This window comes from Sesamum indicum, linkage group LG1, assembly GCF_026168435.1.
Source record: "Sesamum indicum cultivar Baizhima isolate 11 linkage group LG1, ASM2616843v1, whole genome shotgun sequence".
Taxonomy (NCBI): Eukaryota; Viridiplantae; Streptophyta; class Magnoliopsida; order Lamiales; family Pedaliaceae; genus Sesamum; species Sesamum indicum.
Window position 1 is genome coordinate 22745385 of NC_142657.1, and position 13477 is coordinate 22758861.

The window sequence follows — 13477 nt, forward strand, 5'->3', positions numbered from 1 at the left end:
TTCATTTTAATACAAAAATAAAGAGTAAGAGATATTTAATATTTCTCAAAAAATGTATGAGTTAGTGATGGTATTGGTTGGTGATCTTTGGTCCTCAATTTAAATCATAACCTAAGTAAAGGGGCATGAACGAAAATAAAGAATGGTATTTGGGCTTTCTTGTCTTTTATCAGAGTCCGACTTAGTGTTGAAACCATTTGAATATGTCGACAGCGTATGCTACTCTGGCTGGGTGGCAAGTGGCAACTTTGAGCCAAGGGATGGGGAAGCAAAAGCAGCCGGAACTCGCCGCCGATCGTCCGGACGGAGTCGTTTCTGATACTTCAGGTGAGCATTAGATTTTCCTCTCCGTGCTGTTGTTTTTGTTGTATTATGGATCCTTTTTCGTTTGAACGAATTGATTTTTTGAGATTTATGTGTCGACGCTTTTTTGCTAGTTCTTTTTTTGTTTATGTTTTTTCGAGGTAAGTTGCCATTGCCGTTTCTATGCGAGCTTGAGTAGGTTTTTTACTGATTGTAACTGAGGTTCTCGTAATTGCGATATTTGGAGTAAAAATTATGCCGTTTTTCAGGCATGTTCTGATGGTGAATGCTGATTTGTTCTTATTTTCAGTGATTGTAAGTATACCTATTTTTATTGGAGCGATTAAAATGTTCTGTGGTAGATAGTATTGTTGCTATACTTTTGCGGCAAAGGTTCCAGACCATGAGTTTGAGTTATTCGTTGCAGCAGGGTTTTGTTGTTCCGAGATGCTGAAGAATTATTATCATATACATCCGATTTGGAAGAGCATCCAGGTCGCTGAAGAAGAAAAATGCCATAATCTAGAATCCTCATTGTCCCAGGTTCCTCGTGGCCAGAGATCAAAAGGGAGAGGGACGGAAAAGGTGACAGCAGCGCAAGATGCTGGCATGTTACACATTGCCCTCCATATCTACCCTCTTACTTTAATGAATTTAGCATATTTCTTTATGTCTTGCTATAGTCCAACATTCTCCTATAGGATCAAAACGCATTATTCTGATACTTCTGATGATCTGGTTTGTGCTAAACAATCTATAATGTATTGCAACCATTTAGTTTTTTGTCTTTTAGCAAAAACCCTACATTGTTCAATTTGTTCTGCGGCAAATACCCTGATTAGATTCCAGTACATGCTCCACTACCCAATTTTTTACTTTCTTTTATTTAATGTTTGTGATGCTCTGCTAGGAGAAGCCATTGTTCTTACTGCTTTTTTAAATTCCCACATGACCAGAGAGCGGATCGGACTGCTATCTGCAGATCTTGTTTTCTTTTCCTCCAAGTATTATACAGGATATACAACTGCCAAACCAACAACCATCACACAGGGAGTTTCACAAAAATGTGGCCCTAGAATGGTCAGTAGTTAGCTAACCTATCGGAAGAATTTGACGGCCAAGTACCTTGATGCTCCCTTGTTTGTCTAAATTGGTTCAACTGGAAGATGGAACTTCCTAGCTTTTTTCTTGTAATAGATATCTAATCATAGAGCATTTTATTTAGTAAGACTTGATTGTTAGCTCTGAAAAATGTAGAAGACTTAGAGGTTGTAACATGTTTATTTCTAAGGAAGCAATGACATAAGCATTATGGCAGTAAGCAGAAGTCAACTCGATTTTGCTGCACATCCACGGAAACCTCGGAATGTGAGGACCAAACGGGCAGCAGAGCCTAGTGATTCTGAAGTTACTTGCGAACGTTCTCTCCGTAGTTGCAGACAATTGAGGAGGCTGAAGTGTAGCACCACGGTTGTTCAGAAATGGGGAAAATTAGACTCTGAAAAATTTGAAGTATACATGGAGTAAGAGCTGTCATACTGATGTATGGATGTGACTTCATCTTCACATCTTTATTCATCTTGACCTTTCATTTCGAATAATGTAGGAGTGTATGGAGAAGATTTACGGAAGAGAGAAAGAATATATTTACTTATCTGGATTCCTTGTGGTTTTCCTTGTACGCAAAAGAACCACTTAAAACAAAGGTGTTGAGTTGGATCAAGAGGAAAGACATATTCTCAAAGACGTATGTTTTTGTTCCAATTGTACAGTGGTATGTGGTGCCATCATTTTGGGCATAACAGCATAATCATTATCATCTCCTCATCAAGAGATTAATTGTAGTACCAGGATCCATCTTTGTGTTGCGGTTCACTGATTGAGTTCCATTTTGGTAGGGGTCACTGGTTTCTTTTAATCTTTTGTCACTTTGGTGAAAGTCCACAGTCAACAACCAAAAGGCGCTGCATGTTGTTGCTGGATTCACTGCAAAAGGCCAATTCGAAGCAGCTAGAACCTGAAATTAGAAGGTATTTTTCTTGGATAAGCACTTCTCTTTCAGGTTTCCAGAGTTGATCATTAATCATTTGTAAAAGAAAATATTCTTTGCGCTGGGCACTTCAACGAACCTTCAATCTTTTTCATCTTTGTTCTCTTTCGCAGATTTGTCTTTGACATATTTAAAATTGAAGCGCGGCCAGAAAAGAAAGAGCTAATCAGTAAAATTCCTCTTTTGATTCCTAAGGTGACAATACCTTTTTACTTGTCATGACTGTCCTGATTCTATTTATATACTCACTCAGTTATGTGGTCATGGTTCCAGGTACCGCAACAGAAATATGGTGAAGAATGTGGATTGTTTGTTCTCTATTACATAAATCTATTCTTAGAAATGGCTCCTGATAACTTTAGCTTTTCCATGGGCTACCCTCATTTTGTAAGGTTTATTCTTTCGTCATGTCTGTGCTACTGCTTTTTCATACAAGTATATCTAAGTCATGGTGCAATCATGTTAATTTTTTTTCCTTTGGTGATGCATTTTAGATGAAAGAAGACTGGTTCACTCATGAAGAAGTGGAATCCTTTGCCAAAGGACTGGACTCGATGAATGAAACTTCTGCCCATTCAGATTAATGATTCTTAATAGTTATATTTATATATGATGTATTGCTAATCAGTGACTTTTGGCAATAAGAAGGTAAATGATGTACAGTGAATCAATCAGATTTAGGACAAGTGAATTTATGTTGGCCTTGGCAGTAAAAATAGGATGATACCCTCTTTCCCTGCTTAGTCCTGGTGGTATAAGAGTGAGACTCCTAGTGAATCCTGCAGTTAGCGTGTTTGTATAAATCGGGAAACTACATCTAGCATCTTTTAGCACATTGCTGTTGGTATGATTTTCGATTTATCTTTGATATTTTGTTCAAATATTTGGTTTTTGATTTGCTGGTGTCAAATTGTATAATTCTCTTTATCATGATCATGTGGTTGTCCTTCTCACATGCCATTATGGTCATTAAGATCAAAGCAAGCATCATGAAGTTGGGAACAAAAGAAACATTGTTTCTTCTTCTTGTTAGTTTTACCCCTCATGGAATCAAGCATCTCCCTCTGGGACCATGGAGAAATTTGCTAGCAACGTGCTGATGATGGTTATCAAAATGGTTGGTGTTCAAATCAGGGTGAAAACACATCTATCATTATTATATTCTAAGTAATAGTCATTTTCAGTTGATAATGATATATTTTTTCACCCTCAATTTCCGAATTGTGCACGTTTTGTCAGCCATGATATGTGCATTTGATCTCTATATATGATCTCAGTAAAAATAAATGGTTGGTAGAGGAGAAATAATGTTGAGATGAACCAAAAGTTTTGTCGGATACATTTTACACCTCACACTCACACTCGGAGTCAGATATTATGAGGGTACATGATTTTTAATTGTCAATTGATTGATTTATGTACCAAAAAAATAGTTATGTTTAGGTTGATATCATTACACTTGTATTTTAGTTTGAAAATAAGAAGTGTCACTTGAAGAAAGACCAAAGTCAATGTACAAAATTATTTCACGGGTAGCAATACTCCTAAGCAATTTCTCAAATAAGTTTAAGTGATCTTGATGTACCAACTAAGATTGATTATTCTAATTTTCACCTAATCTACTAAATTTATCATTGGTTTCTTCTACCATTGTTTATTAATTAATCTTTAATTGAGATTTGACCCCAAATTATTATTATTATATTTGAAGTAGACCATAAAGAGAGACGAAGGCGTTGTTGAGTTGAGAAAGAGGTTGGTTTATGATACAGGTGCAGTTTGCTATGTAACTTGGGGAATGAACGTGGTCTTTAAGATTTCATTAATAGTACTGGAGAGGAGCTGTTATTATATATCCTAAACATTAAGTTGAGAAATAGGCACGAAAATTCATGCGCTGTAATGTCTAGCAATTTTGAGCTTGATTACCCAACCCAAGACCAAGAGGCATGTCGTTGTGGAAAAATCAGCAAACACGTTTCTAATAATTTAATAATGTTTGTAACTGCTTTTATGTACAACTTTAGAGTGTTGATATTGAGATGTAGCATAGCATGCATAATTGCATATCATATATAAATGGCATACCCGCGTTTTATTTAAAAACACGCACACACACGTAACTTCCAAACTGACATCATAGACTACCCACGCAGGCACTCTCCATCATAAAGACTTTTCCACCATCTTTCTTTATTTCTCTATACTTCGTCTTCTTCCTTGATTTTTCCTCTTCTTTTTCATTTTCATCTTTCAACTACTATTTCAATTTGTTATGCATTCTCTCTCTTTATTACCACTACTATTAGTTCTAATTCCAACCTCATAATTATTGAAGCCTTGAATGTTTCTTCTCCCACGTTTTCATCTCTCTTTCTTCTTCATCTTCACCAACACTATTTGCTCTTTTCATCTGTGTATCTCAAGCTCAGAAACAACAAGTATTATTCCCTGTCAAGATTCAGAAGTTGTCAAGAAACAAGGAATCAGGTACTCTTTCTTTCTTTTTGTGTGTGTGTTTTGATTTTATCCGTGTTGGTGTTTTTGTTGCTTGACATGAGTCTTATGGTTATTTGTGTATTATATCAATGGTGGGCTTTTGGTTTATAGCGTAAAGACTCAATCTTTGGACTGGACAGGGGAAGAATACGTGTGTTTCTTGCTGTGTTGTTAGAGTTTGACTTTTGAGGTGGGACTTTTTATGTTATTTTCAGGAATCTTTGTCATCTGCGCTTGCTGATTGCTTTCTGTTTATGGGCATCGTTTCAGTCTTAATATAAACCTCTGAAAAGTGGAATTTTCGTATGGAGGAATATGTACTGGGCATAGAAGAAGATTTGTTTCAGGGATGAAATATGAATACGGCTTTCAAATGAAACAAAATTCCGGAAATGGATTTAAGAGTTGAATCTCCTAGTTGACCTGTGGTTTATGTCTGGAATTGATAATACGTGCTTATATTTTGTTGAAATTTGAATTAAGATAATACATGCTTAATTTGTGTTGACAACGGAAGCACACAACGCATCAGAGAATTTGAAGATGAAAATCAACGAGTTAATATTATTATTGTTATGGTGGTTTAAGTGCTGTCAATGGTAAGGGAACAGAGGAAATATGTAAATATTTATTTTGTTTTCAGGGTTCCTGGTAAATAAATCAAGAAAGCATTTCGCTAATACATCCTTTTGAAGCTAAAGGAATAAGGAGAAACATAACTAAATCGTATCTACTTAAATTATGACCTCAGTCAACTATAACATAAATGGTTACAGACTTTGCTGATTTTGCCTAAAACTCCTGGAGTTAATTTGCATGGACATCATGCTTGGTCCTTGGAAATCTCATATCATTTTAAAATTTTGATTGGTTACAAAATTGATGCTCTTAGTTGAGCTCTAGTCATGAACAGCTTCCGTGTCAAATTTCAGGAGCTTGGTATGAGCAGATAGTTGGTGATCTTAAGAATAATGGTCTTTGTATAGATAAATATGATGTGAAACCTTGTGTGTGCTTGATTGTTTTTTATTATTTCGAAATCCTACATATTCAATGATGGAGATTGTTGTTTCACCTTTATCCGCCCGTGTCTTTTTTGCCTTTTTAATGTTTCGACTTAATGTCGGTAATAATTCTTTTTACTCTGTTCATTATTGAATTCTGCGTCTCCTTCTTACAGACATTTAACTACATTTGATTCTGTTCTTCTTCACCAGGAATTTTGTGGACAAGTCATGAGCAATCTCAAGCTAGCTGTGGAAGTTGTGAGAGCCCACAACCTTATGCCCAAAGATGGGCAGGGCTCCTCTAACGCTTTTGTGGAGCTTCACTTTGATGGTCAGAAATTCCGCACCACCATCAAAGAAAAGGATCTTGATCCATTCTGGAATGAGACATTCTATTTTAATGTCTCTAACCCTACTGACCTGCATAATCTCACACTTGAGGCTCACGTCTACAGCATGAATAAAAACAGCAATTCAAAATCATCCCTCGGGAAGGTTCGCATAACCGGTACATCGTTTGTTCCCTATTCTGATGCTGTTGTATTTAACTATCCTTTGGAGAAAGGAAGCATATTCTCACGTGCAAGAGGGGAACTTGGCCTGAAAGTGTATGTAACTAATGATCCATATATCAAGTCGTCAGCACCTCTTCCTGAGATGTCTTCATCATCTTCACATTTGAGTTTGCATTCAAGCCACGAAGAGCTGCCTTCACAGAAAGTGGAAGAGTCCATCCCAGATGTAGTGACTAATGGAAAAAAGGGGTCGAGACGTACATTTTACAATCTTTCCAGCACAAATAACCAGCGCCAACAGCCTCTGCCTGCACCCTCCCACCAACCAATCCAATACGGGGGTGATGAAATGAGGTCTGAACCTCAGGCACCACAAGTTGTCCGCATGTATGCAGGTTCATCGTCACAGCCTACTGATTTTACACTTAGAGAAACGAGCCCAATCCTTGGAGGGGGTCAGGTTGTTGGAGGACGAGTTAGACGTTCGGAGAAGCAGTCCAGCATTTATGACCTCGTTGAGCCAATGCAATTTCTCTTTGTTAGAGTTGTCAAAGCTCATGGCCTTCCCTCCAAGGATCTCACTGGGAGTCTTGACCCATATGTTGAAGTGAAACTCGGTAACTACAAAGGAGTGACAAAGCACTTTGAGAAAACCCAAAACCCAGAGTGGAACACGGTGTTCACCTTTTCAAAAGACAGAATGCAGTCATCTGTTTTGGAAGTTGTTGTTAAAGATAAGGATATGATGAAAGATGATTTCGTTGGTCTTGTTCAATTTGATCTCCATGAGATTCCCACGCGAGTTCCACCTGATAGTCCTTTGGCTCCACAATGGTATCGGCTTGAGGACAAGAAAGGTGAAAAACAGAAAGGTGAATTGATGTTAGCTGTCTGGATGGGCACACAAGCCGATGAGGCTTTCTCCGATGCTTGGCATTCAGATGCAGCTAGTCCTGTTGATAGCTCAGGCCCTTCAACACATATCCGTTCGAAAGTCTACCATTCTCCAAGATTATGGTATGTACGGGTTAATGTGATTGAGGCACAAGACTTGGTTGTGGCTGAGAAAAATCGGTTTCCAAATGTGCACGTTAAGGCACAGATTGGTAACCAAATTCTGAAGACAAAACCAATGCAATCGCAAACCATGAATGTTTTATGGAATGAAGATTTGATGTTTGTTGCTGCTGAACCTTTTGATGACCATCTGATAATTTCGGTTGAAGATCGCGTAGGTCCAAACAAAGATGAGGTTCTTGGTAAGACTTTTATACCATTGGCAACGGTTGAACGGCGTGCGGATGATCGGGTTGTCCACTCTCGATGGTTTAACCTACAAAAACCAAGTGCAACTGATATAGAGGAGCCAAAGAAAGATAAGTTTGCTAGTAGGGTCCATCTTCGTGTCTGCCTAGATGGAGGTTATCATGTACTCGATGAATCTACACATTATAGTAGTGATCTCCGGCCAACAGCAAAACAGCTTTGGAAACCACCAATTGGTATTCTGGAACTAGGCATTTTAAATGCTGATGCCCTTACACCCATGAAGACAAGAAATGGTCGCGGCACTTCAGATACTTTTTGTGTGGCAAAGTATGGTCAAAAGTGGGTTAGAACAAGAACAATTACGGACTGCTTGAATCCGAAGTACAACGAGCAGTACACGTGGGAAGTTTTTGATCCAGCCACTGTTCTTACTGTTGGTGTTTTTGATAATGGACAAATTGGCGAGAGGGGTTCAAATGGTCACAGAGACATGAAAATTGGGAAAGTTCGGATTCGAATTTCAACTCTTGAAACTGATCGAGTATATACTCATTCTTACCCTTTGCTTGTACTTCACCCTTCTGGTGTAAAGAAAATGGGAGAGTTACATTTGGCAATTCGGTTTTCATGCACATCCATGATGAACATGATGAGCTTATACTCCAGACCGCTCTTGCCCAAAATGCACTATAAGATGCCATTGTCAATGGTGCAACTGGACATGCTGCGTCGCCAAGCGGTCAATATAGTGGCAGCACGGCTAACCCGTGCTGAGCCCCCTCTCAGAAAGGAAGTAATTGAGTATATGACTGATGCTGATTCACATCTCTGGAGTATGAGGCGTAGCAAGGCAAACTTTTTCCGGCTGATGTCAGTCTTTAACGGATTATTGGCCGTTTGGAAATGGTTTGGAGAAGTTTGCATGTGGAAGAACCCCATTACGACGGTGCTAGTTCATGTCCTCTTTGTCATGCTGATCTGTTTCCCCGAATTGATTCTACCCACACTGTTTCTTTACATGTTTCTGATTGGTCTTTGGAACTACCGTTACCGGCCAAAGTACCCTCCTCACATGAACACAAGACTATCCTGTGCTGATGCAGTGCATCCTGATGAACTTGATGAGGAATTTGATACATTCCCTACCACACGCAGTTCAGATATCGTGAGGATGAGGTACGACCGATTAAGAAGTGTGGCTGGTAGAATCCAGACGGTGATAGGTGACATAGCATCACAGGGGGAGAGGATTCAGGCACTGTTGAGCTGGCGGGACCCACGCGCGACTGTTATATTCATGGCGTTCTGCATAGTGGCTGCTGTTGTATTATATGCTGTCCCTTTCCAGTTGTTGATTGTCATGGCCGGACTATATGTCATGAGGCACCCAAGATTTCGGCATAAGTTACCCCCAGTACCTCTGAATTTCTTCCGACGGCTCCCTGCCAGGACGGATAGCATGTTGTGATTTTTATCATCTGCTGCTTGCAATTTCTTTTGTAAGTCATCAAACTCTAGTTTCTTGTCTCAACAGTTTGTAGAGTTGGTTATGTTTCTCAAGATTTCCAAAGTGTATAAAAGTATGTTTCATGTCATTTTTTGTTACAGAAACTCGACACCATGTCTATAGAACAGTGTCCTTTCTCTTGTACTAAATTCTGAGATATGTTCAATATATCCGATGCGCATACTCTCCTGACTTCATTGCTAATATATATGGTTCTGCATATAGTATGATAAGGCAATTGCTCATATGAGGACTGCAGTTGATGCATTTTGCCTGGTACTAAGATGGCATTGATGAGCAGGAAAGTAATGAAGAGGGAAAAGGAACGGATTAACACAGAATATGTATCTATAATAAAATGTCCGTCATGCACTCTGACTTCTGGATGAGTCTAAAAGCAACTTCAAATCTCAGTTTAGTTGTCAATATGATTTACTAATATCTGATGAAGTGTTGTGGTAATCAAGAAGGTGAAGGTATTACGAAAGGAAGAAATATCTTCATTTTCACATGTATCAGATAAAACACGTATCAAACGGTTGCTGCAACTTGTGAACTAACACAAAAGATTGAATGAATTGGCCAGAAATAGCCAAGTTCTTATTCCTCAGACACAACATTTATTTTCCCACTTTTTCATGCATCAGTCCAGTAGATATCCATCAGACCTCTATCTTTTTTAGGCACCCCTAAAGCTTCCCAGACAGCTCTTGAGGCATCAACAATGTTGTTGTCGCAGGGCGGCTGGTAGTCGTGATCTTTATCACAACCCATTGTGGAGTCACACTCGTCAATCACCATAGCATTCACACTTTTCCCATTACCATAAATGGTGATATTCTTGAAGCATCTATGCATTTTATTGAACCATCCTGTCGATAGAGCCACGATTGGTATGTCATCCGAGTGGTACTTGCCATCACACTCTGCTTCGCTCCCACCATCTTCACCTTTCTCAAAGCCGTTGATCGTCAGGACAGCTTTAGTGCGAGCAGAGACTGTAGGGGAGCATTTGTAGATGTCGTAGTACTTGCCTTCTTCACAGCAATCAGAATCATTCCCCTGATTGCATTGATCTTTAGGGGGTTTCTTGCCCTTAATCTTGCCACTAGGTTTGCAGGATTTAGCTTCAGCCCTCAGGGTTAAGGTCATGATGAGAACAGAGAAAAGGAGAAAGAGCAGAAAAGGAAGAGTTCGATTCCTCATTTTCTTTCTTTGTTTTGGATTGTCAAGTCTGTTGCTTTGAGCTCGTATGGTGCAAAGTTAAGTGTGATCTAGCATATTTATAGTGCCTCAAACAGTAAAATAATCTGTCTGTTTGTTAAAACAGAATACCAGCCGTCTTGGCAGTTTTATTCGCTCCAGGACTTGTCTTATGTGACAGAAACAAGGAATCCTTGTGAATTTCAAAATATTTTAGGCTGCCAAGTTAAGTGTCCACAATGAATCTTTGTTCTGATTCATAACAAATCAAAAATGCATTTGAATCTCCACCAGGATCTTTTATGGTTGTTGATGTACCGAATATGGTTAAAATAACCGAATTATTGTGTAACAGATTGTAATCATCGCCTTACAAGTAACTCAAGGTTTATATCACTTCTTTTTAGCTCTGTTTTTCATTTTAAGAAGGTATATGGAGATCAAGCTCAGTGGCAATCTCCAAAGAAAGTCAAATTTAAGCAATAAGACAGTTTACACATAATCATCATTCATGCAATAACACATTTATAATCAAACAGAAGTACAAGTTCATTGGATTAGATACTCATAAACATAATATTTTTAACACATAACAACTGAAAAAACATATATCAACTGCACTAAGCATCAGACCAAGTGATGTCCAACTCTCCCCAGTCATCTTCAGGCACTCCCAAGGCTTTCCAAACAGCTTTAGAGGCATCAACAATGTTATTAGGACATGGTGGCTGGTAATCGTGATCCTTGTCACATCCCATTGTAGAATCGCACTCATCAACCACCTTAGCTGTAACACTCCGGCCATTAGCACTTACAATAATGTTTTTAAGGCACCTTGACCCTCCATTATACCATCCAGTCGATAATGCGACAACCGGCGTGTCGTCGGAGTGGTACTTGTTGTCACATTCTGACGGCCCTCCTCCATCTCCACCCTTCTCAAAGCTGTTGATGGTGAGAACTGCTTTCGTGGTACCAGAAACGGTGGGCGAGCACTCGTAAGTGGTATAGAGCTCCCCAGCTTGACAGCAATCAGAGTTGTTTTCCTGGTTGCATTGCCCTGGTGGTGGTTTCTTACCCATTATCTTTCCACTTGGCTTGCAAGATTGAAGTCTGGCCTCTATGGAAGAAGCAGCAAGAACGAGCAGAAGAAGTAGAAATGCTCCAGTCATGAAGTTTTTCCTCATCTTGTCTCTTTTTGTTACTTTTAGATCATTAATGTAAAACTGGGTATTTGGATGCAGAGGATGAACTGATAATCAGCTTATATAAGCTTTACACAGTGATAATGCCAAGAAAATACTCAAAGACAGTGAACTTATTTTGAATTGTTTTCAGTTGAGGGTTCAAATGGTTTATGCCAGGTGCCAGTGATAAAAGAATTAGTTACTTTTCCGTGTTGGTTGAACTTCTCAGCGTCCCCTGACAGGCAAATGTCTGGGATAGCGACATTGTTGTAGTTCAGGTAAATTAAAACAAGGTTCATGACTAAACAGATAATTCACTGTTTGCTTAAGGATATGAAAATACCCCTTTCATGATACTGTAGCATTGCCAGATCTAGATCAGTATGTTTGTTTGTTTACTGCCGTTTAAAGATACTTATGACACGCATTAAACTTCCAGAAAACCAATCCAAGAACTAAAGCAAGATGCAAAAGACAGAACAAAAGTCTCCATCAGCATTTTGAAACTCTTGTGTATCTATCGCTTCTTGTTTAAGCAGCTTGGTTGTCGTTTATTGTAGTATGGTTTAATAATAAAGAATGTGTCGCTGAGATTCTCACTTCTGATGCCATACTGATCTGGAAAATGCAAAGTTTCTATAGCAGGAAGTACATTTTTCAAACATGCATAAATGATGGCTAAGAGGATTATAGCGTCAACAAACACAATGAAAAGTAGGTTGCAAACTCTGAATTTTGTCCCACAGAGAAATTTCATGCTTTTCTGCCTCCTGTTGGTTAAATTATAGTGTATCGTATTGTTGTGACTATTGCACCAGATAAATTAGACAGGATTCTCATTGAAATGCTACAGGATTTACCTCAGAGAACTATGACTGCCGACTTATTAGAGTTCATGCTGGAGTGACAGTGCTTTTTGAGTCTTTTATCCAGCATATCAAGCTGGCTTAGCTAAGAAACTTAGTTCCATATAAGACCTCGTCTACAGAAATTTAAGTTCAGAGGCAATACCCGATGGAATTCTAGTCCCTCAATCATCGGAAAAAACAGAACAAAGAAAAGCAGATTGAACAGAAAGCAGATGAAAATTCTTCTTTTGTAGCACAGTTATAACTATTAAACTGATCATAGCAGAAATTGGGGGGATGCTACTTATGTAACTTTTGCAGCACCGTTACATCACAAAAGTATACCGGAAAAAAATGAACAAAGAAAAATACATTTCAGACACATATTTTGAACCTCACATAAATTCTGTCTTAAAACACCCAGAAAGGAAAAAGCACGAATTTCACTAGGCATCTGACCAGGTGATATCCAATTCACCCCAGTCCTCTAAAGGCACCCCCAAAGCTTTCCATACAGCCTTAGAGGCACCAACAATGTTGTTATCACATGGAGGTAGATAATCATGATCTGCATCACACCCCATAGAAGAATCACACTCATCAACAACCATGACTTCCACTTTTCGGCCATTAGCGCTTATAGTAATATTGTTTAAGCACCTTCTCCCTCCATTATACCATCCTGTCGATAGAGCTACAATGGGTGTATCGTCTGAATGGTACTTGTTATCGCATTTGGATGGCTTATAGCCATCTCCGCCTTTCTCAAAACCATTAAGATTGAGAATTGCCTTGGTGCTCCCAGACACTAGGGGTGAGCATTTGTAAGTACTGTAATATCTCCCTTTTATGCAGCAGATGGAGTCGTCCTCGTTGCAGTGGTCAGGAGGTGGCTTCTTGCCCTTTACTTTACCACTTGGCTTGCAAACATGAACCCTAGCCTCTGAGGAATTTGGAGAAAAGAGCAAAATTACAAGAAGAAATGTTCCCAAGCTCAAGTTCCTCATGATTTCAATTTTATTTACCAGAACAACGTTCTTGTTAATATGATGAGAACATGATGTACTTGATCAGTTTATGTAATGTTTA

General features: G+C 38.9%; 4 protein-coding genes and 1 pseudogene across 9 annotated transcripts; 2 read left to right on the forward strand and 3 right to left on the reverse strand.

Annotated features, from left to right (window-relative positions):
• Positions 1–167: 167 nt before the first annotated feature.
• LOC105172313 (putative ubiquitin-like-specific protease 2B) lies at positions 168–3221 on the forward strand. 5 transcript variants are annotated; one of them, XM_088877646.1, is made up of 9 exons: positions 235–327; positions 573–618; positions 734–914; positions 1599–1826; positions 1910–2077; positions 2202–2333; positions 2467–2548; positions 2627–2740; positions 2848–3221. In XM_088877646.1, exons 3-9 carry the CDS (start codon positions 751–753, stop codon positions 2935–2937), a joined length of 978 nt encoding a protein of 325 aa, XP_088733772.1. In that variant the 5' UTR covers positions 235–327; positions 573–618; positions 734–750; the 3' UTR covers positions 2938–3221. The 5 variants fall into 5 exon arrangements, with proteins under 5 accessions (XP_088733765.1, XP_088733760.1, XP_088733762.1 ...); XM_088877643.1 differs by having other exon boundaries at positions 237–327; positions 731–914; XM_088877639.1 differs by lacking the exon at positions 573–618 and having other exon boundaries at positions 168–327; positions 731–914; positions 2627–2745.
• A 1297-nt stretch (positions 3222–4518) lies between these two features.
• On the forward strand, positions 4519–9333 carry LOC105172331 (multiple C2 domain and transmembrane region protein 5). 2 transcript variants are annotated; one of them, XM_088881142.1, is made up of 3 exons: positions 4519–4843; positions 4964–5042; positions 6070–9333. In XM_088881142.1, exon 3 carries the CDS (start codon positions 6088–6090, stop codon positions 9109–9111), a length of 3024 nt encoding a protein of 1007 aa, XP_088737268.1. In that variant the 5' UTR covers positions 4519–4843; positions 4964–5042; positions 6070–6087; the 3' UTR covers positions 9112–9333. The 2 variants fall into 2 exon arrangements, with proteins under 2 accessions (XP_088737268.1, XP_088737267.1); XM_088881141.1 differs by lacking the exon at positions 4964–5042 and having other exon boundaries at positions 4520–4843.
• A 296-nt stretch (positions 9334–9629) lies between these two features.
• LOC105174365 (kiwellin-1) lies at positions 9630–10486 on the reverse strand. The gene has a single exon (XM_020693737.2). The coding sequence runs from the start codon at positions 10354–10356 to the stop codon at positions 9787–9789; it is 570 nt and encodes a 189-aa protein (XP_020549396.1). The 5' UTR covers positions 10357–10486; the 3' UTR covers positions 9630–9786.
• A 153-nt stretch (positions 10487–10639) lies between these two features.
• Positions 10640–11566, reverse strand: LOC148789540 (kiwellin-1 pseudogene; annotated as a pseudogene).
• Positions 11567–12825: 1259 nt separating this feature from the next.
• Positions 12826–13404, reverse strand: LOC105172368 (putative ripening-related protein 2). The gene has a single exon (XM_088881158.1). It carries the CDS (start codon positions 13393–13395, stop codon positions 12835–12837), a length of 561 nt encoding a protein of 186 aa, XP_088737284.1. The 5' UTR covers positions 13396–13404; the 3' UTR covers positions 12826–12834.
• Between the last annotated feature and the right edge of the window lie 73 nt (positions 13405–13477).

Coding starts and splice junctions, on each gene's coding strand:
- LOC105172313 (XM_088877634.1), top strand. CDS start 204: ATGTCGACAGCGTATGCTACTCTGGCTGGGTGGCAAGTGGCAACTTTG. Junction 2,078..2,201: donor TTTGTTCCAATTGTACAGTG/GTATGTGGTGCC, acceptor CCATTTTGGTAG/GGGTCACTGGTTTCTTTTAA. Junction 2,741..2,847: donor CCATGGGCTACCCTCATTTT/GTAAGGTTTATT, acceptor GATGCATTTTAG/ATGAAAGAAGACTGGTTCAC.
- LOC105172331 (XM_088881142.1), top strand. CDS start 6,088: ATGAGCAATCTCAAGCTAGCTGTGGAAGTTGTGAGAGCCCACAACCTT.
- LOC105174365 (XM_020693737.2), bottom strand. CDS start 10,356: ATGAGGAATCGAACTCTTCCTTTTCTGCTCTTTCTCCTTTTCTCTGTT.
- LOC105172368 (XM_088881158.1), bottom strand. CDS start 13,395: ATGAGGAACTTGAGCTTGGGAACATTTCTTCTTGTAATTTTGCTCTTT.